This window comes from Erithacus rubecula (genome assembly GCF_903797595.1).
Source record: "Erithacus rubecula genome assembly, chromosome: 4".
Classification (NCBI taxonomy): Eukaryota; Metazoa; Chordata; class Aves; order Passeriformes; family Muscicapidae; genus Erithacus; species Erithacus rubecula.
In genome coordinates this window covers 40,727,904-40,751,039 of record NC_136686.1, presented here as the reverse complement: position 1 = coordinate 40,751,039, position 23,136 = coordinate 40,727,904, and the positions used below count along the sequence as shown (strand labels likewise).

The 23,136-nt window shown below is 40.5% G+C and overlaps 1 protein-coding gene across 1 annotated transcript in view; it reads right to left on the bottom strand.

Annotated features, from left to right (window-relative positions):
* Positions 1-22,235, bottom strand: part of NELL2 (neural EGFL like 2) — a 132,706-nt gene extending 110,471 nt beyond the window's left edge. The window contains exons 1-3 of the mRNA XM_079304312.1: positions 21,895-22,235; positions 21,613-21,741; positions 3,863-4,013 (exon numbers count right to left, since the gene is read on the bottom strand). Coding sequence (XP_079160438.1) covers positions 3,863-4,013; positions 21,613-21,741; positions 21,895-21,949 — 335 coding nt within the window. The 5' untranslated portion in view covers positions 21,950-22,235. The remainder of the gene's footprint in view (positions 1-3,862; positions 4,014-21,612; positions 21,742-21,894) is intronic.
* Between the last annotated feature and the right edge of the window lie 901 nt (positions 22,236-23,136).

Here is a 23,136-nt window from a genome sequence, read left to right as displayed (position 1 = left end):
AAGCAATTGATTGTTACGAACAAATTCCAGAGGGTTCATAATTATTATCAGACCAGTAAGAAACAGAAACTAAGATTTAAGACCAAAAAACAAAATACAGAACACTACAACCCTCCACTCTTCCAACAAAGAACATCATGGAGTGTTCTAAAAAGAAGAAAAAAGCTACTACCTCTTTTGGCAAAGGGAACAGCCATATACAGCTTTAATGTTTGAAAATTAATCCCATATTATCTAACATTTGCTCTGCAATTATTGGGTTAAGTGGTGAATATTGGTTTAAGTGGTAAAAACTGAAAGCTTTTCTCAGTGCAAGAGTTTTGCAGCAGATTTTGTGGTGTCAGAGAGGACACTTCACACTGCAGTCCAGAAATACTGACACTCATAAATCAAAAGCAGGGAACATACAGTTCCACCTCTATTTTAATACAATGGTCAAATGAGAGAACAAAATTCAGGCACCGGGAATTCAGCCCTGGCAACTTATCTCCTTGTAGCATAAATCAGTATGAGAGAAAATGTCACAGATAAGTTCCTCCTACATACTGAAAGAGGTTTGAAAGTGTTGTACAGTACAGCCCATTTGACAGCAGATAATCACAAGGCACCAACTGCTGTGAAAACAAATGCTAAGGAAGACAGAAATTGAATAAATTAGTAGAGATACAAATTAAGTGTAGGAAATGCCTGTCCATAATATACTATTGATTGCAGTTCTCTGTTCCAGGATATAAAAAGCACTAACCAAATGAAAGAATCATTAAGCTATAACCCAGCAGTTTAATCCTTTAAGGGCCTAATATGCAGTATCTCAAGAGATATGAATGTAAGATTAGTTACATAAAGCCATCTAACCACAAAAGGAGGAAAAAGCTTTATCATCAGCTCCACTGTTGATGATTAAATGAAAATACATGATGGAACAGCAAGACCAAACATATATTACAATCCCATCACAGTAAAATCATCTCTCTACTGACTCCTCCATCAAGAAGAAGGTGAGACAAATTCAGAAGTGAGGAGGTAATACAGCTAAAACTGAGAGGTGAAACACAGAGCAATCAGAGTTTAACAGTGTTTCTACTCAGACTTAAGGTATCCCTTCAAAAACACAATTACAAATATTTACCTTGTTACCATGAAGTACAACACATTTTAGACAGGGCACTGACTGTGGTCAAGGTAAAACCCAGAATTCAAGGAGACATTAATAATTTCTGTCTTTCAGACATATGCCATATAAATCTGCCATATATAAAAAAATGTGTTCAGCTGCTTGAAATTCATCTGAACAATTACTGATGTATAATTTTAATTCCCTGACATCATAAGAATTTTTTCTGAATTTTCACCTCCACAGCTTGCCCAAAACTACCAATGCCTGGACTCCTTGGCTGCTCTAATCAGTGGGGGGAAAAGCAATGTCTGTGGATATGTGTGGGCAAGTTAGGAAAGGGCAGTTACAGGTATTGCTTCAGATTCTTCTACTTAAAGAATAATTTTTAAATATTTTATTACATTAAATAGAAGAAAAATGCATAATCATTATAAGGGAGGAAGTCAGCTTTGATACTCAATTAGTAAAAGAAAAAAGCATTTGAGTATTTTCAGTACATCATTTCAGGAGCATATTTTTTTTTTGGTGACAGCATCAGCTCTGCCTTAGTAAATGTCCAAGGCTGAGACTTACATGGAGAACTATCTCTCTCATAGCCCAAGGACAGCATTCAACACTTGACATTAGAAGGGAAAATTTGTAAGACCAGCCCTGTCAACTTCTTAAGACACAAAGCCTTAAATAGTTGTATGACCATGTGTCAGTGGAAGTATGCATTTTTGATGATTCTAAAAAAGGAGCCAGCAAAAAGGAACAAAAACAACAACTACGTACAACTACACCACACAGACTGAGTCAGTCAACTCTGAATCACAAAACCATTTTAGGTTTATAAACAAAATTAGAAATTTAAAAATCCCTACAATTTAGGAAATCCCTTCATGTAAAGTCACATATTTGCACCAGCCCCTAGACTTTGCATGGGCCCCTAGATCCATGCAAAGAAAGGATGAGTTGTTACTCTGATTTATTTTCCAAAACAAGAATAAATGCACCATTTCCCAGTTTTTAAAAATTTTCTTTTTCTTGTACCATAGAAATGGTTTTACCCCAGAACCTTTAGTTGCCATGAAAGCTCTGTAAAACAAAACACATGAAAAAGTACTTGTGTGATAACTAATTACATACTTCAGATTTACTGCCACCTTCAGCCTTCCTCACCACCATTCAGCTCCTTACTGCAGAAACATAAGAGCTAGTACTGACCTCTGTAAATTAGGAACACAGCAGAAAGGCAGCAGTTCAATGCTAGTTATGTTGGTTTTGACATCAGTGTGATAAAAGGCTAAAGCTAGCACAGAGGAGTACAGTCAGGTCTGGCATTGCCACTTTTCCCACTAACTGACTGCTTCACTGACAGAGGCTTCACAAGAAGTTGTTAAAGAACTAAAAGCCCTGTTACAGACAAGTCTTGGGTCAGAGGTGGGCAAGGTCAGAGATGGAGATCCAGCACTGAAGAGGCAGCTGTTTAATACAAGCCATCCAAATGCTTCCTTTTAACATCTACTTTCTCTTGTCTTTAATGTCATTCATCACAAAAGAACATTGAAACCATAAGAGAAACTACAAGAGATGCTTGTCTGGTTGCAGTATTACCCACACCTAGGTCAGCCCTCATTTCAGCACAGTCAAACTGAACAAACACTACTCTGGCACACAGACATCTTTCCATTCATCCTAGCACAGAAGAGGCCTCAATGTGTTTATTAAAAGCCTAAGGGCACATCTAATGCCATCCAGGAGACATTCAACTACCTCTTTACGAGTCTGAAAATCCTTTTCTAAACTTGGCATAATGATCCTTGGGAATGTTCTCCCCCTTCTTGTTTGTTTTGTAGTTTAAGTTTTGGTTTTTTTACAAACAGCTGAATTCCAGAAGATGGGGCCACTGAGAAACAGAAGAGAAATTGTCTTGGGGCATCTTCCAGCACAAAATAATTGTCACCATGCTTGCTAATGAAAACTTGTACACTCATGTAAAAGAAACAGACACTTTGCTGTGCTTGAACATGTCTCCCTTTTTTCTGTTGTTGTTGTTGTTACTTTGTAGTGAGACTGTCAAGAAAGAATTATGGGACTCTACACAAGAAAATAAAAAAAACTAGGAACATAAAGCAGAGCTCACCTGTTTCTTGTCCTAATGACTGTTTAGAAAGTACACATTTGAAAACTCCTTTTTATTTTGTCAGAGAATCATAGGGAAGTTATCTTTAATAACTATTACTTGAACAGATGGATAGAAAGAACCTTATTTCTCTAGAAGTTTTTATTGTATCAAAAGGATAATCCTTAAATGCTATGTGTCATTCACTTTAGCTTTTAAGACTAACAACATTTTGAGTAAAGTGCTCATTCATGGGAAGATGTAAACCCATAACAAAAGGATTTTTTTTTTTCTTTTTTTAAGACTGCTTGCACTGTTAAAAACAATGAAGAGGTGGAGTTACAGGGCCAGGCTTTGTCAATCAGTGAAGCTACAGTGACACCAGCTGAGAACCTGGTCCTTGTGGTTAAGAACAACAGAGAACTGGTATTCCATGCCCCTTGTGGCAAGAGACATGTAAAGAAAAACCCTCTTGCCCTTCCCTTGTGACTTTCTATGAATCTGCACAATGTGCCTATCCAAACACTATAAATATTTACAAATTATGTGCTGCACAACAGTTTTGTTCTAATTTAAGTTCAACTTTCTAATGCATGAATTCATATACTTTCATTAGCCAGCAGACAATTATCAGTACTTACCTGTGATCTAAATGGTGAATAGAGAGAATAACCCCTGAATTCAAATGGGCTTGTTTTAAGGTCACAAGGATTGTGAATTCACATTTATTTCTTAACTTCTGAAAAAAGATTTCAGCTGTTTCTGGAGATGCCTTCACATTTCTTGAAGTATCTAAAATAAACATAAGAGAAAAAAAAACTCAGTATGAAATCTTCTGCTTCTTTACATCCTCATTCAAATAGCTTACAAAATAATAGGCTATTTCTGAGAAACACAATTGGACAAACAGGCAAAAGCAGGGACCAAAGTGTTTAAAACATTAGTTTTACATGGAGTGGGAGTCATTTCAATGAAAGAGAACACATTTTCTAGGACACCTATTCTCTTCTGGGGAGAGGTGGTGTTTTGTTTTGATCCAGGGTCATAACTCTTACTTTCTTCAGGGATGGCCAGATGGAACCTTTAATATCTCATCCAAAGGCTGGGCTTACTAGCAGTGAAGCACAGTGACAACACTAGACGCGAGCCTAAATCCTGCCACCTGACCTGAGCAACTTTTTAAATGACTTCTTAAAGATCTTATACTTAACAGCATAAATATATAAGTAAACTATTTAAAAAAAAAAAAATAGTCAGCTTTAAATAATACTTCAAAGATTCAACAAATTTCAAAATATATTGTCACTAATTAAATGCTCTATACTCCAGTTGAGTGGTATTTTCTTGCTGCTTCTTGCACAGGGTGTCATGAACATTTGTTTGAGAAGTGGCATACATACAACAAAAATTTCACTTTTAAAAACCCACACAAAGCCTAGAGTGATGCAATATTTCTGCTGAATTTGCACATAACATGCATAGAAAATAAAAAGGCCCAAGCTTAAAATCTCTAGAGAGATAACTTACAAAATAAGATGTCAAATGCTAGAAAAATAATTCCCAATCTCCAGAATACATTATACCAGAAAAAAATTAATATACATTTTTAATGCACAAAATCAATTCATTAGCATGTGTAATCAACTGTGTAAGAACCAAATCAATTCACAAGCTTCTTGTCACAGCAATTTGACCATTCTGCTCTACTTGGGCACACTAACTCAGGAACAGCAGTAGAAAGCTAACAGCAATAGAGCTGGTGATTTTCTTTTGGCAGCACTGGAGCTGAGATCTCATGTATACCACTCTCAGCTTACACCACTGTTCTTAAAACAGCTTTATTCTTTAACTTGGACCTATGAAGATGCTGCTGTCCATTAACAGTTTATTTTGGTTTATGGATCAGGAATATTTTATTATCTGTTTAGGAAATGCAACAACCTGTGCAATTGTGAAGTCCCAACCAAGCTCCTGAACAGTCTCACACCTGGTTGAATTTAATTTGATTTTCACAAAGGGGAACCCAAAAGAATAAAAAAAGGAAAAAGTTAACTTCTACCAAACTGATGAAAGAAAGTACATGCTTATCACCCCTACCCTTAAAGAAGGCCAGCCCATACATTTATAATTATCCCTCCTCTCCTCTTCTACAGGCCCTTTTATTCTAATTGGATCTATTGGGATGCAAACACTGCACTACAGATGGCCTGTGCCTTAGCAAGGAAACAAATCCTCACCATCACATGGAGCTCTCCACAGCCACCCCCCATCACTCTGTGAGAGGTTGGCCACAGAACTGCCACAACACCCACAGACAGGAATCATTGATGAGGTCTCTTCTTGTCACCCTGAATCATTACCTGATCACTACATTGGATGAGAATTTTCCATCCTTTATTCCATAAATCCTTATCTGGGTACCCTATAATCATTGATTTTGGCCTCAGATAATCTTCCTGAGTACAAACAATAGCATCAAGGCCTGACTGCATCATGCTGGCAGCCTATATACTAAGATTACCACCACACTAACTGCTGGAGTGTTACACTGCCAAAACACATGGCCATTCAGCTCTGGTATTGCAAATAGGTCAGATCATACTTGCTGCTCAAAAAAAGCTTTTGAATTATTACTACTCTTATGAAGCACAACACTCTTTGCTCAGGGCAGGCACCAGGTGCATTTCTTAAAAGCAAGATGACTGAAAGGTCCTTGATCTGTCAGATCCATTATTTTCACACTAACACAAGAGTGCAAATCCCTCCTTCCAATTGCCTTTGAACACTAGCAGTAGGTGCTTGATAGATCACCAGCTGTGCTCAATAAATATTGCTTCAGGCTTCTTGATATTTTGCTCCTAGTAATCAGTTTAAGACCCAGCAAAAATACTTTACTGGAACTGGGCTTCTTCCATAATAGCTTGGAAAAATCAAACTGGTATATCTCAGACAATAATCTGCAGTTTCTCAATAGTTACATAAAAACCTCATACTGTGAACATTTCAAATACACAAAACCAAAGGCATAAATCTTTTCAAACTTGGAATGTAAAAATAAGGAGAAAATTATTAGTTTGAATGAGAAATTTGTCTCTAACCATGATACACATATTTTGGGTTTATTTTCCCAGAATATTGCATGTGTTTGGTGTGACCATTCCACAACAATTCACAAATCCACTGTGTCATCACTCCATCTTTAATTTACAGAAACATGAAAGAGACAATTAAAGAAACATAAATCCAAACTTAAGGCATATCTCACTCCTTGTTCAGGCTAGATCCTTTAAGATCTAACACTGCAAAGCAAAGCCTAGTGAAGAAAACCATCAACCATAAGACACAAACTCAGCCCTGCAGAAGAGAAGTTTGGCTGCCTGTGCTCCCAAAATGCCCTCACTGTTAGGACATATTTTCCCCTCTCAAAGACAATCTGCAGTCAGAGCTCTGCAGCAAATACCAACATCACACCAGAGTTTCCTGGAGGGGTCAAGCACTTTTAAAAAGACAGCAAGTAACTTTCAGCAGGACTCACTCCAAAACACCAAAGGACTTCCACCAGTCCAAGTGGGTGTTGGAGAAAGAAGCAGTTTTTCTCTGCTTTCATGAAAACATATGAGGAACTATTGGAGGCAGTAGCAGATTAAAAAGAAAAAAAAAAAAAAAAACCCACAATAAACAAAACCAAAAAAAATGGTGTTGGAAGCAGCCACAAATGAGTTATGAGAGGTAAGCAGCAAAGACTCACTACAAGCCATTCACTATCACTCATTTCCAGTCCACAATAAAAGAAAACAATTACTAAATGGAATGAGTAACTTTTCCTAGCAAAGGGTGAGCTCAAATTTTTGAAGAGCATCTAAAAGTAAACACACAGTATGAACTGAATTATAAAACTAATTCCTGCAGAACAGTCTTTGAAGGAGGCATTCTAACTAATTGAGCTCCACAGTTTGTTTCATGTGCACATAATCAGCTTTTAATAGCAGCATCTATAAATCAATTCTGCAGCTGACTGTAGCTCTGCTGAACTACCCAAATTAAATTCTAGTGGTTTGTGAGAAGAAGGAGGGCTGAAAGCTAAAATGAGGCTGAAAAATATAATTGGCTCAATTTTGTTTCAATTTCCTACTCTAGGAGGGATGAGGGTTACAAGTATATATTCACATCCTGTCACTTTCCCATATTCAAGTTTTTGGTTAATATTTTTATAATTAGGGCCCTCACATAGCCTTCAAAGGGCAACTGTTTACTTTATATGGTTCTTTTATTTGGGTAACAAATATAAACTAAGCTGCACACAGCCAATGGGGCAGCAAGCAAAGCCAATCCAAAAGCAGAATCTTTACAAGGCTGACAGAATACAGCAGAATTTTAAATGGAGCACAGTGCATTCAAATTCAGGACTTGCATTCCTCTAATGAAAAATGAAGATATAAAGAAGTAAAACAACCTTTATTAGACCAAAGCCTTGCTAGACGTGATATGCATTAAACCCTTCAGAAGAAAGGCTGGTTGTTTTGCTATTTAAACTGATATATAAGATCAGCCCATAAAGCATTTTGAGCTACTTTACTTATGAATTTTTCTATTCCCTTCTCAAAGATTTCCAGTTATTTCACAGAAAACAGAAAAAAAAAAAAAAAAAAAAAAAAGAGTTGTAATTTTCCAAACCCACATGAACCTGAGTTGGATTGTCCAAGGCTGTAGGAAGGAGTTCAGCAAGAGTCTGGGGGAAGGTGTTGCAGTTCTACCTGAAGTTTAAAAGACTGCAAGACACAGGGTAAACACTAACCCTATAAGCCACCCCCATGGCGTGGTTTCTGCTTTATTACCCCTAAGAAATGATTCAGCAAGGATGCATGCAGATAGAAATGCAGTGGATGAGAAGGAGAAAAGGAAGAGGGCAAAATGCTTTTCAGCTGAAACTAAACCATCGAAACAAAAACTGACTTGAAGCCAAATCATTAAATCAAATAAAAACAAGAGGGGAAATGTCACAGTTTGTTCTTGCAGAATTTGGGGAAGTTCCAACTGCCTTTGCTTTGTAGCTTCCTCTGTTCTCAATGTCAGCTACAGCTTTGGTGTGTCATTCAGCAAGAGCTTTCCTCCAGCTCAAACCATATGCAAAGTCACACAAGTCACAATGGACTGACAGAACAGACTAGAAGACCTGTTTCTGAACACATTTTTTCCCAATTATATTGACTGCTCTTATATATAAGGATATAATAATAATATGTTCTTATGTGTCCTAATATCCTTAAAACATGGTAATCATATCACTTTTGGTCAAGACTGGCTCACCTGTATGCTACATACTTTGATGTTTAAAGTCATTTTGGCACAGTTGAGAACACAAATCCACTGTGGCACAAGAGGAGGCAAAGGTGCTGAGAGCCTGAACAACTAGGCTTGAATCAGGACAACTAGGATAACATTGCAAATCCTTTGCAAATAGATTGTCTGTGGAAAACTACAGCTGTAATACATATTCCCTATGAACTGACAATAATACCACTGAAATCTGCCTAGAAGCATTCTGCAAGAGATGATACAAAACAAGTGTGGGGGTGATTATACTACTGGCTGGATTAAGGCTCTGAGCTTACACACCAACCTGCTGCTTCTAGAAACTAAGACAAATCAGATGGGACTGAATTTCTCTGAAAGGGATTTGGTACCACAGCTCTCTCAATCTGTCTTAATCTGCCAGAGCACAATGCTAAGACACTTAGACATCTTTCATCTTCCCTTGGGCTGCTGTCCCTTCGGCAAAGAGGGAATCTGCACCAGGATTACAAGTGGAAATCATTTCCTGTAATGTAAAGCAGCCCAGCTGCATTGCAAAATGTCAGGCATGCTCTCCCAAAAATGACAGGTCCATGAACAAGGATTTCATGACTTTTGGACTCAGTAGGCAAAAAATAAATAAAAGATATATAAGCATAGAAAAGGTTCTAGTTGCTGTATATGCAATAGCATATTTCTGACAAATTTTCAAACCTTTTGCAAATGACAGGAAAAGAAACCCACTTGCAGGCAAATCTGAACTTTGAACATGTAGGACTCCAGATTAGAAGTCTGTATCCTCAGCACAGGAGGCTTAAACAGATGATTTGCTAACAAGCAATAAAGATCCTGCCACACTAGACTGTCAATAAAACAACTCCTACCAAACTGCCACAGAAGAGAATGTGCTCTCCTGAACATTTTTGAAAGGAATTTTAGAAATTGATAGATCAACACACAGGGAAACACCACACATGCAAAAGTGCTATCAGGAATTTTTAAAAGGCATATATGATACAGAAAACTTCTGTTCCTTGTACACCAGAAATACTATCCCTTTCAGAGAAACTGCCATCATGCTAGATACTATCACCAGGAGAGAGGGTGCTCCTCAGTGGGGACCTATTACATGACAGCAAAATAATGAAGATAAAAGACTTCTATTCTTGTTACTGAAATTCCACTCCTAGGAAATTAAAATGTGTGTTGCATGGTATGCTCTGCATCATGTATTTATTATTGTAATGATTTCTGGTGATTTATAGGTTTTCAGGTTACCAATTATATGATGCAACAGCTTTTTTGATTACCAGCTTTCTCTAGCCCATACTCCAACACTATTCTTAAATCCTTTTTGAGTTTTGAAGATGCTTTGTATGTGCTCCCTCATAAGTAGAATCATGTACTGCTACTTAAAATTACATTGTTTAGGTTTTTCACAGCCAATACTGCTGTAAAACCTGCTATGTTTGAACAAGGACACCAACATAGCACAGAGTGGGATTTCTTCTGTTTCTTCATTTCAGTGGAGGTTCCAGCTATATTGAAAAGGTTAAAGCTACTATAGTTTTATTAATACCTATGTATATACAAATATGAACTCCCTTTAGGCACAAAACCAGCTTTCTAGAAGCTGCTTTGAGAACACCTTGAAACCTGTGGAGAAAATCAAGCCTGCCTCGTTTTCCTTGAAGCTGCCATCTGTGGCATATGCACCTAGTTATGCTTGGTTGCTTACTGTCACATGAGTACTTTGTGTCAAACTGACCTAACAACAAACAAAAATATCACACCAAGAAATGCTGTTAACACCGGGACACTGAAGAGCAGAAGAAAAACCATGCATCACCTTCCAGCCCTACTAGAGCTTTAATAAGGGCATGACACACATGAGAACTGCTAGAAGACTGATTTTTATTTTCAGTCCCTCATCAGAATTTTAACACTTATTCAATTCATGGCAAAAGGGGAGGACAGGAGGAGGATAAGGAGATAGTGTTGCCAGTCTTTTCCAAATGAAAAGGCAGGCTACCAAAGGTAAACAAAGCCTAATCAATTAAAACCAATAAAGTACAAACTTAATGGCCGTAATAAATCATGCAAGCAGATTATGCTAGGTGTAGATCAAGCTGCATTACATGCCCTACCCTTCTCTCTGAAGAAATGACACAACTCAGATTCTCAAATATATCATATTCCAGTGGTGAACTATCATGAAATGACAGACTGTATAAGATCAGCACCCACCATGGCACGTCTGAATTAGGATCATGATTGGTGTAGGCAATCCAAGACCCTCTCAGCAACACACCACATCTCCCCCTCACTGTGCAAGTGTCAGTAAGAGTCATTCTCTCTGCTCAGTCATTTTCTCTCAAAACCTCCTTTGGTTGTGACAAGTATGCAGCTCCTGAGGACCTAACTCCTACAGCCTGTGTTTCACAGATTCATGTAGGACCTCTTGGAAAGGACCTCTTGAGATCACCAAGCTCAACTGTAATCATTTGTGGATGACCTAGAAGATTTACCTTTTTTCTCCAAGAAGAATCTGTTTCTCTCTCTTGGTAATGATTTGGACCTCTCATCTTAGTTTTCTTTCATCTCTGTCTTTCTAGGGTACAACTGTTTTTTGCCCACATTAGGGTTAACTGCCTTCAGCTGACCAAAACTCTATGCATTAAGAATTTAAGTGCTGATTTCTTTTCACACAACACAATGGTGAGCTAAAGAAAGCACCAATATGAGATCATTTTGCAGATGACCACAGCTATGCAGTGTGCATGAAAGATTAGCTTCTGACACAAGAGAATGGCCAACAGTCACTGACACAGTCAGAAAGCACCTGAAAACTTAAACCTGTGTCCTAATAGCAAAAATAGAGCAGGAGGAGGGAAACCACCACTGGAAAAAAAACATCTGAATATGGACACATCCAACATCTCTGTTGTTAGCCACAGCTCTCCAGCAGCAGACTGAGCAAACAGCAACAGATGGGAGAAGGCAGGAGACTGAACTGTAAACAGAAGCACTAGCAGAAACAGGGAGCAGCAGAGAGACCACACCTGAGAGTAGTGGTAGGACACCAGTGCCACCAACCATACTGGAATACTTGGAAAAATATCTACTCACGGGATATCTGTTTTGATGCCAGAAAAAGAAAGATTCCAAGGTTTTGAATTTGGAACATCAAAGAGGAGTGATGCCAAGGAAAGCCATATACACAACTCAGCTGTGAGCAGGGCAGACAGGCAGAAAATACATGGAAGACTCAAGTCAACCATTACCAGAGATTTCAAGAAAGCTGGGAAAGACCAGAGTTCAGATTCTGCAGAAGTTCTTATTAAAGTCAGGCATTAATGGAGTCCATGCTTCTGTGAATGTGCCCACTAGCCTTGATGAGTCAGCTACATGTTTAAACTCATGCCCAATTTATAAGCTTGGACCAGGTAAAACTATAAAATTTTTCCAGGCTCTAATTTGCTCTTGTAGGCTTGTTTTAGCCAGTCATCATCAAAATATATGTAAGTACACCAAAGAACAATTTTTGGTAGCATACAAAGGCACTGATTTGATAATTGTTTACCATGTGTTTGATGCTACTTTGTAAAATTGTCCCTATACCAGATCAGTTTCACCAACACTCCCACCCTCCAGAGTACAGAAGGACTTGAAGGGTCATCCACCCCACTCCAGAATGACTATGTACAATTACCACAACAGAGCTATTTCCTTGATATTTTATTTCATGCTATCTTGTAAAAAAATCAAAAGTATGGAGATTTCCACCACTTCTTTTCAGCAGCTACTCCACAATCTAAACAAGTTCACTGTGAAAGTCTCATTTTATCTTAAATCCTCTCCATTTGTAGTATCATTACATTACTCTTACCTCTAGCTCTTTGAATACTAAATAATTCCTTCATTTTAAACCATTAGGAATCATCTAATACTCGACACTTATCATACAACACTTTTGTCATTTCTTGGACAAGCTGTACATGCTCAAGTTCTTTCAAAAGCTTTCTTACTAAGCCTGTCCTTTTGTTACTGTATAATCAGGTTTGCTGTTTTTCTCTTCAGTCCCTGCATTTCATTAATATTTTTCTGAAATGAAGAAACCCATAGTGAATGCAATAACCCAGGCGCAATTTTTTTTAAGAAATTCAACCTCCCAGATCCCTTACTCCCATATGTTTTCCTTATGCTAATGGTGTGTGCAGAGATTCTCAATAAGAGCAACACTGAACAGGGTACACAAGGTTTTCCTCAAGTCTACCCTTTTCCTTGAAGAAGGGCTGAGCAAATCTAGGGACTATTTCAAGTTCAAGGCATATTACTTAATGTTACAGAAAATCTTAAGAGTGCCTTTGGAACAGCTGGGGCACAATATGCAAACGCTTGCTAAGGGAGCTATTAAAACACAGATTACTGACCTCAAAACTAGAAAAGATCCTTTGGAACTCTTCTGGATCATTACACAGCTGTATCTAGAGACTGACAGACTTCCAGACAGAGTCAAGGCTGGTACATGTCATCCTCTCTTGTAGGATAAACACTACAGATGTTACCACCATCTAATTATACTTAAATAAGCATTTATGCTGGGGAAATTGTATAAACATTGTTCTAACAGAGTATAAACATTGCTCTAACTCTACAATTGGAGGTCTTTCTCTTATTATACTCCAATGTTTCCAGAGAAGGAAATAGCCACTCAAATTCCACTAAAAGAGTTCTCAGTTATGGATCGCTAGCAATATTGATTGTAATGGCTCCCTTGGAAACATTACAGTCTATCATAGCAATGTTGGTGCTGCAGCAAATATGTTAATCTGCTAAAAGCCTTTTGAACATTGTGTCTTCAGAAATCTCTTTCAGTTTACTGGTCCTTTTAGACCATGCCCATTGCTTTAGCACCTTGCAACAGCACAGAGCTGCAAGCAGGAGCTCATGAGATGACTCAAGCTAAAAGTCAGTTTTCTAAGTTTATGTGTCTTTCTGAAGTCATCAGCATCACACACACCCCCAAAAACAAAGCATGCACCAAAAAAGTAAAGCGAATAAAATGTTAACAAATAAGAATATTTTTTTGCTGTAAAATCCTTCTGTGTTGAAAATGGCTACAGATTGGTTTTTTTCTATCTGAAATATCAAAGTGAGCATTCATAGCAGGTGTTTACTGTGGAAAACATAGCTAGGTAAAGAAAATTAAAAACTAAAGTACCCTTTCTTATATTTCTTCTCAGATTTTCCTGAGAGGAAATCATTTGGACAATGCCAGGATGGACAAAAAAAAAAAAAACATTTCTTAAACATTGAGACAAAATATAGAGGAATTTGCACAAAACTGATGGACAGGGGAAAAAAAAATCAAACTGTGAAAAATCCTTTTTCACCCCTTATTCAGCTGTATCTTAGCAGTACAGAAAGGAGAATACAGCTGCTCAGTGGATCTGCACCTTGGCACAAAACCAAATAGGACAAAATATAGGGAAGAGTCACTGCAAAGAAATACAGTTTTTCCATGACAGATATATAAAATCTCCAGCTCTTATCAAACAGTTTTAAATAACTTATGAACTCAGTCCTGTATCTCCCTTAAGACTCAATGGAAACAGTGAAGTTCAACACACTTGGAGTTATTTTTCCAAGGTAGCACCTGCATACCCTAGATGATACAGACAAGAAAGAACATAAGCTGGGGAGGAGGGGAGAGGAGAAAACCTATTTCCCATATTTTATAAGCAAAACAGTAGGGGAAAAACAGACATTGTGCTTGATCTAAAAGGAATTTGTGGGAAATGCTGCTGTCCTTTGTGACATCTCACTGGAGAATGAGCCATGCTGCAGAGGGGGAAGAAACCATAAAAAAAAAAGATTAACCTAGCAAATCTCAGGCACACTTTGTGACTATGCCACAGCAAAAGTAATTACATAAGGGTAGTGAGACCTCATTTTCCCCCACCACTTCCTCTTGCTAATGCAATCCTCCCCCAGCAATATGGAAAGATGCACTTGACAGCTACCTAGAAGGGTCACTGTCCTCTCTCTCAGTGCTGCATGTGCTGGGTTCTCTCTGGCACACTGGACAGACATGGTCCTGCTGTCAAAATCACACCTTTTAACTTCAGCCAACATCCTTGCCCTGTGCCACTCTGCCAGGTGAGCAGCCAGGTGAGCAGCCAGGTGAGCAGCCAGCTGCACCTGCCTGCTCTTGACAGGGACATCAACATGGAGAGAGGCTCTTTGGCCCCACTCCTCCAACCACCAGCTCCCTTCTCACACACCAACCAGGGCTCTGCCCCACATCCCCACACTGACACCACCAGGATTATATGTTACCCTTTCATAAATGCCTTAGAGCTGTACATCACACTCATCTTCAGCTCTCCAACAAAAATGCCAGCTTGAGCCCTGAGATAATACAAGCCTCAACAAGGATTTTGTACTTGCAATATTCTCATTGTAAAGGCAGGAAGAAGCAAATGCAATTCTGTCTGTTGTTAATCAGCATGAATTGTTTGGGGCAACACTGAATGTATAAACAATACATGGTTATTTGCATTAACCCGAACAACCAGACACTCATTAAAAAAAAATTCAGAGATCCATCATTGTCCCAGAAAAAACAGACCCTCAGGGACTTCAATTTATTGCAGGTATCAGATACAACCTGGCTGTGAAAAGCACAGGCTCAAGTCCACAGGAACAGAGTAAAACACAGCACTGTTTAAATGGAGTCACACCCGTTGATAAATAAATGCAGGTGTTAATTTACTCTAAAGTCTGAAGTATCAGATACTGGAGATGTTAGATGTTCTACCAAGCCCAGGCAAAGCCACCAAAGTCATGCTGAAATTGAACAAACTGAAAGGTGACAAGCCCATATCAAGACACACAGAAAGAGATGAGAGTAGGGGGGGAAAAAAAAAATCAAATATTCCCTCCCCACCACCAAAAAAAAAAAAAAAAAAGTAACCCTAAATGCTTTAAAGGGAATATTTAATTTCTGAGGTCATTACTTTTCCCTCACCAGAAAAAGTCCACTGCAGAAAATAGAAACAAAACATAAGAAAAAAAGGACAACAAAATAACACTTTGTGTAAAATACCTCTCCTCGGAATGAATAATGACAATTTTTAGAGCTGAACTTAAAACATTGTTGCTTAACAGTTATACTTCTGTAATAGTAATACCTAATACACATTCTCAGCAACAATATTTATTAGAAACTTTCAGCATAAGACAGTTGCAAATCCCAAAATGCCACAGGCCAAGTTTTATGCAATTCCTGAACATTATTTTGTATCAGCTCTGTACTAATGACTACATTCAGGGATTACAAGCTTTTCTTCTCTCAGTTTCTGTATCTTCTGTATCTGCCATGCATCAGGCTCCCATTCCACCCTACCCTCTACTGTACAATTACAAGCATCAGTCAGAAACTCATGACATTTAATTCTTTCTTCCATAACTTTTTCCTCTTTATTTTACAGATAAACCAGCACAACCAGTTAACAAGCAACAATCTCCAGTTCTGGGCACATTTAAGAATATTCAGTATGGGTGTCACAGATCTCCATGCATTAAAATTCATGGTTTAGGATGGAAAATTGATGCAGGATCTTCATATGTTATCTCCTTTTTCTGGGCAGGGTCTTCAAGCAGCACTTCACAAACAGCTCCTCTTGCTACAACTACTCCTTCTCAGAAGGGGCTGCTGAATATTAAGTTGTTCTGGAGCAAGGATGTGTCTCAGAGGAGCAGCTAGACCAGCAAAAGCAGCCTGGCTTTTCAGGGCTCTCCTGCTCTCCTTCAGCATCCAGCCCAGCTCCCCAGCAGCATTAATCACAATCCTGGCAGTGCTCTAACACAATGGTTACTGTGTGCACAGGTGCACAGGTGACTTTAGAAAGCTCCAGAAGTGGAAGGCAGCAAAGGGAAAGCTTATGCTGTTATTCCAGATACACCAAAAGCTTTCTGGCTACCACATTGTCATAGAGCAATTGCTAACATTAGGCATTTCTAACATCAAAAAAACATGCCAGTGCCTACTGAAATTAAACTCTGATTAAAACTTTTATTATCTACAGATGATCTCTATGATGGAAGTCCCACATTTGAGGATTCAGTGCTTTTGACAGAAACCGGTTTGCATGCAAGGAAAAAAAAAAAAAAAAAAAGCTGCAGAGAGGTATTCACTCTGCAGTCAGCTAAGTTAGTTGGCAACATTAACATCCTCATTCCCAGATGTCTGTTACCACTCCTCTGGGAGATGGATACAGCTGGAGAAAGGGGATTTTACAGGACTCTCTAATCCATGTCACTGCAGTCAACCAGGTTCACTCCTGAAGCTGGCTGATTTTGCCATCAGCAGACATGGGAATACTTCTATAATCTCTTGCTTTGGAAGAGTGGTGGGGACAGTAACCTCTAGCTTCTGGGCATTGATGAGCAGCTGGGAACAGTAATATTTTCAGCAGGCTCAGCTGGAACCTGGAGAAAGCATCTGTCCATAGTTTCAATGACAGGTGGCAAGGAAAAAGCAGCATGTGTGAAGTGCATAGGCAAAGTAAATCCTATTTCTGTGACAAAAAGTTTACTCACCTCTGCTTTTAAGGCTTTATTTTTAGCTTCTTTATTTAGTAAATGTCTAGAGACAACATCATGACACCAAATACAGTGAACTTTCCAAAGGGGATATAAAATAGAGTAATATTGTCGTGCTAGTATTTTAAAATAACACACTCATAATCCAGTCATGCAATGACACATAACACATCATTTATACCAAGAAGCCAATTTTAGGGGGCTTTTTTCTGCCAGCATTTTGTGCCAGCCAGCACCAATTCAAATAACAGTAATGCCGAGTCCTTTCATTCATCCCACTGACAGATTAGATTATTTCTGGTGTTTTACAGCTCATCTTGATCCCCATCAGAATATACCATATTTTGCCTCTAAAATTGTGTTTCCTCTGAAGAAATTTCAAATTCTACATTCAGATACATAAAGTCATTTTCATGACTGACATGTTTGTTTCATCTTTCCCTTAAATGCATATTTCTATGTTTGTAACCATATGTAACTGCACTCTTCTGTCCACATTTTGGCCTTGCCTTTGAGGAGAATATACACATTTTGATGGGCATATACTGTCCTTACATATCACCTGGCTTTTATTTTTTTAGACTCTCATGCCTTGATTTGCAGTGTACCTTCCACTCTCCACTGCTGCTGGAGGCAATTGGGAGGTGTCTCCATTACTACACACACACACTCTGAACAAAGACATCCTGATGAATAGTATCTGCTCTGAACAAGAGAGGCTCAGAAAGACTATCAAAATACTCCACCTATAAAACACATAAAATACAGAATTTAAAGGAAGAGTGACAAAATGTTATTTCCTAGTGAAATGCCAGAGGAGACCAAGTTACTCTTGCAGTCCTTCTTTAGATTGTCACATCTCAGAACACAATTTCCTACTGCCAGTTGAAATATGTCTTCACTTCCATGAGTTTAATGTTGTATCTCCTAGCATAGACTTGAGTCAGGCATCCAAAACCCTCATTATCCTTCAGCCTCTGTTGTAGTAGTTTTGTCTAATTCTTCAAACTCCCCTGCAGTTATATATGCAAAAAGTCCTCTTGAAGCAATGTGATTTCCATATTTGCCTAGGAAAACAGCTACACTAGACTTTCATCTTCACCCATCTCCTCAAATTGCATTAATGCAGTATACTTATAAAAAAGAACTATGTGTATTTCTCCAAAAGCCTTCTTTAACTACATTAATTACACTTCAGTCCACCCATCTGGTCTGGATTTTACCCAAGTGTCATCCCTGCATTGCAAAAGGTTGAACAAGGGTGTCGAAAATTTCACTGACTTACGTAAACACTTGCCAACAGAGAGACATTTGTGACATAGATATTCTGACTTCTGTTCTGCTGCTCTGACCAGCAGAGGAATAATTTTCCTCTCAAAATATTTTGACATAATAATATCTGCTGTTGGCTAGAAAGTGCTGGCAGATGTTCACATACAGCAACACTAACATTTTTGAAGACTTCCTCCTGTTTTCTATTCATAATTGTATCTTCCCACAAGCTACACTGGAACACTTTACAATTCCTTTGCAAACCACATTTCCAGGAAAAGAAGTCCCTGCAGCTAACAAAACCCAGATTACAGTGGCATTCTGTTGCCACCATTCATGACAACCAAGGAGCATCAGACACCCAAAAAGCTTTAGAATCCAGCACCTAAGTCTGCTGAGGTCAAGTACACAAGTACACAAAAAAAGTCCAAGTTACAGCAAATTTCAAATGGCTAACATTATTTCTAAATCAGAAACTCTATAAGGAGGATAATCTAAATTACCTTGACTGGACAGTGCCAGACTAAAAGTATCTTTAGAGTAACTGCTTACTGTTTCATATGGTCTAGAAATAAAAGTACCTTTGAAAAGTCAATTTCACGAGTAAGAATTTGCCAGAACAGCCAATCAGATGCTAAACCCCTATATTGAAAATTAATGCTACATCTAATTAAGCAGACAAAACTGACTTTTTGCCTAGAAACTGAAGTAAAGAGACTATTCTGCTTTAACTGTATGTATAATTTTGCCATCATATATATTTAATTGTCTGTTACTTGTTGGCAGTTCAACATGCCACATTCAAAATTCCTTCTAAAAAAGAAAACAGCATTTAGGACTTCTGAATAGTATAAGCTTATGTAAGGTAAGGGCTTATATCAGTTGAGAACATGGTCTATCAAAACATACAAAACATACAAAAATGTAGCAAATATATATTTGATACAAGAAAATATTTGCTATCTGAAGAAACCAAGAGGCAAAGAATTACAGGCTAGAGCTTCCACAGTAAGCTCACAGTTCATCTAAAGTAATTTGTGTCATTCTCACAAAATCTTTTCTGTCTAGGACTAAGGCTTTAGCTGGAATAAGGAAAAACCCACACAGATGAATCAAATTTCAAGGCAACACACACGTATTTGAAATTCACACGCTGCAAATACATACATTAAGGGGTGCACATTGCAGCAATTCTCCCAAAGTGTGAGTTCCAAGAGCAGAGCAAAAATGACTAAGTGGACCCAGTAGTCTGATCAAGACAGGAAATTTCTCTATTTATAAATGCAAGTTCAAAAATGAAAAAACCTCAGCTCAGCAAGGACCCCATTCACTGCAAGAAAATCAGTAGTCATCTTATGCAGTAGCAGGGAAAATTATCTCCAGTCCTGCAGGGCATTAAAGACTTCCTAAGGGACACTGAGTGACTTCAACCATCATTTAGACACAAGTGTTTCCATCCCTGTTATTCTTCCGATTGTTCTCAACAAAATAAAGAGGTTGCTGTGAAAATTCAGAACTCTAGTCTTCTTTTGTTACAAATAAACTGCTAACCCATTTGGGAACAATGTACACTCATAATTGCAAAGAGGGAAATCTTAAAAAAATTTTAGCAACCCAGTCATTTTTTGTCCTGACACTGGGAAAACAGTGTCAGGGAAACAAAATCTTATTCTTCCAAACCTCAAGTCCTGTTGCCACTGAAGACAAAGTGAGTTTTAACTTCTCCACACTCCCAAAACCCAATCCACTATAGCACAATTGGGCTTCAACTCAGAGCCATGCCTTAAAAATTACACCTATCTCAGGACACCAATCCCATTGACACACAAATGCATTCCCATTCTAAGCAGTCACTCCCTCACAAGGTCTCTGCTCTGCAGCCACAAGCACATCACAGATGTTTAAAGCCAGAATGTGTCAGTGTTTCTGAGTGCATATGCCCATGTGTCTCCACATTCATGTCCTTAGTGACACATGCTGGTGGTTCCAGGGAAGAACACTGCTAGAGAGGTCACCTTAAAAAAAAAAAAAAGGCACCTTTGGCAACTATTAGCTTCCTGATAAATTATCTCATTAATGCAAACATGAAAAAGAAGTTCCCTTTCCAGATCTTGTCTCCCTTGAACCGTAACTCTTCTGTATGGGAAACACAGCCTCTTGCCTGTTGCACTAGAAACCTGTTCAGATTCAAGCTAAACTCCTGCCATGACACAAGAGGCTAACAATGAAGTTCCTCTATCTTAAAAGTGCAACCTGATGTACAGATTTGCTGGCTTTTCATCAGATGTTGAGCCACATTCTTTCTTCTTGCTTAGTCATAGATTATAAAGAGCATTTAATCATCTTTCAGAGAAGAGACTTGCTTCTAAAGGCCAGTTTTTGGCTTTTTTTTTTTTTTAAGTAAAATAGACTTGGGGTTTTTTTCCCTAAAAATATTGTTGACTCCAGCTTCATTCAGCATATCAGTAAATTATTAAAGCGTAATTCAAAAACGCACTGATAATGAGCAAGTGTATGGAATGCAATCAGTGCCAACATATTCAATGAGATATTGAGAGTTAGCCTTTTATTAATTGCAGCATATGAAAGTTTAGGAATTTTTAATAATCTTTAATAAAACTCCTAAATGTATTTTTGGAAGACAGAAGACTACTATTTTATTTCTATTCCCAATATTAACAAAGAAACAATCACATGCACTAAAAGAGACCAAAACTCATTCATTGTTTGTAAGGAGGGGTATGTCACAGAAGCTTCAAAGGGCCACTTTCCTTTGGCAAAAAAACCCGGGTGTTCTCATTTCCAGCCATCTGCCTCCCTCCTCCGGGGCACTTCATTTCAGCATTTTGCTCGATTCACATAAAACTTTCAGTGAGGTTTTCCTTAGCTGGAACTGGGATGTGTTTAGCGTTTCCCAAGTAAAGCACTAGAGTGGGTGGTGCTATTATTCATCACAGCACCCCACGACTCACAAAACATGCCATCTGCCATCCCCGTTCCTGCTGTACTTTAATTAAGCGTCTACCAGTCAAAGAAAAAAAAAAATGGGGTGAGAGAGGAAAAAAATTATAAAATAATGGGAGGGGAGCTGTAAAGAAGAGTGAAGAAGAGCGAGAAGGAAGGAAGGGAGGTGTCAAAGCGAGCGAACCTCCCGCGGTGGGGGGACTTGCGGGGCCCGACGGCCACGGCCGGAGCTGCGGGGCCGGGACGCCCGTACCTGGGAAGAGGAAGGCTTTGCTCCCGTTGTGCAGCCCCGGCACCTGGCGCACGCCCTCCGTGAAGCCTCCCAGCTGTAGCTCGGACAGCACGTCGATCTGCAGCGAGGGGTCCACGCCAAAGCCTGAAACTGACCCGGAAAGTGCCGTCACCCACCCGCCGACACCGCAACTTCCCGAGCCCCCCTCCGCCGCTGCCCGCACCTGCGGCGGCCGGAGCATCGCCGCTGCGAGGCTCCGCCGGCCCCGCTCCCCGCGCTCTCCCGGCGGGTCCATGCGCCTACCTGGCCCCAGGCAGAGCAGAAGGCAGAGCGTGCTCACGCGGATGCCCGACTCCATGGTACAGCGATGCGCTCAGTCCATAGTCCCCCCTGCGGCTGCTGCGGGCGGAAAGCCTCCGGGGCACGGGCTGGGTCCCTCCCCGCCTCTCACCGAGCGGCGCGGAGCCCGCGCCGCCCCGCAGCGCGCATCACGGCGGGCGCCGCCGCCCCGCCGCCGGCCGGAGCACACAAAGGCGAGGGCGGGGGGCGTGCGGGCAGCGCGGCTCTCCGCCCGCGGGCAGACAATGGGCAAGCCCGGCGGAGGCTCCCGCCGCCGTGCGAGCGAGCGAGGCCGCGGCAGCCGCAGGCGGCGCGCCCGTGCCCCGCAGCTCCCGGCCCGCCGCCCCTCCGCTGGACAGCGGCAGCCGCAGCCTGCGCCCGGACCGCAGCGCACCGCCGCTCTCTCCCCGCCGTCCAGCGGGGACAGCGGCACCGGCGGGAGGGGCCGCCGGTTTATGCCACGGCCACAGGAGCCGCCCACCGCCTCCGCCGGGCCGGGCAGGGCTGGGCAGGGCTGGGCAGGGCCGGGGGAGGCGGTACCGAACCGCCCCGTCCGCCGGGGAGCGGGACCGGCTGCTGGGGCTCCGCTGGGAACTTGCCGGGGGAGCGGCGGGAGCGCCGGGGTGCGCAGAGACTGCCGCTGGACCGGCGATCGGCGCTGGCGCTGACCCTCGGGGCGCTTCTGACTGTGCTGAAATCACCGCTTGGTTCCCGTCCCGAGGTGGTGCCGTCCAGGCTCTGGCGAAGCCTCGCCTGATCTTTGAGTGCGAATAAAAACAATTTGGGAAAGGCGGGGGGGAAGGGAAGAAATCAGGACGTTTGCAGTAGCTAACTGAGATGGGAATGTGCAGAGCGGGCGCGGGGCTGACAGCGGCAGGTTCGTGTGCCCTGTCGTAAAGGACGAGTCTACAGAGCGGTCCTGTCCTCTTTAACCAACCCTCCTCCCGCCCCAGCGAGTGACATTTCTGTGCCGTACTTTGTGTGCCTATAAAGGGGGCTAAGAATAGCCTTATTCTTCCCTTTCCTTTCATAGACTCCCAATGTGCAGGGCAGAAATGTCTTGTTGCCAGTTTGTCAAATTCTGCAGGATGAAGCATTGGTGGGGGGGTTGTTAGTTTGGTTTTTTTCCCCTAATTTCACATGCATGTCAGTAAGACCCTGACGTCACCTGGTGATTCCAGTATTGTTTATTCCCCCCTTCCCCCC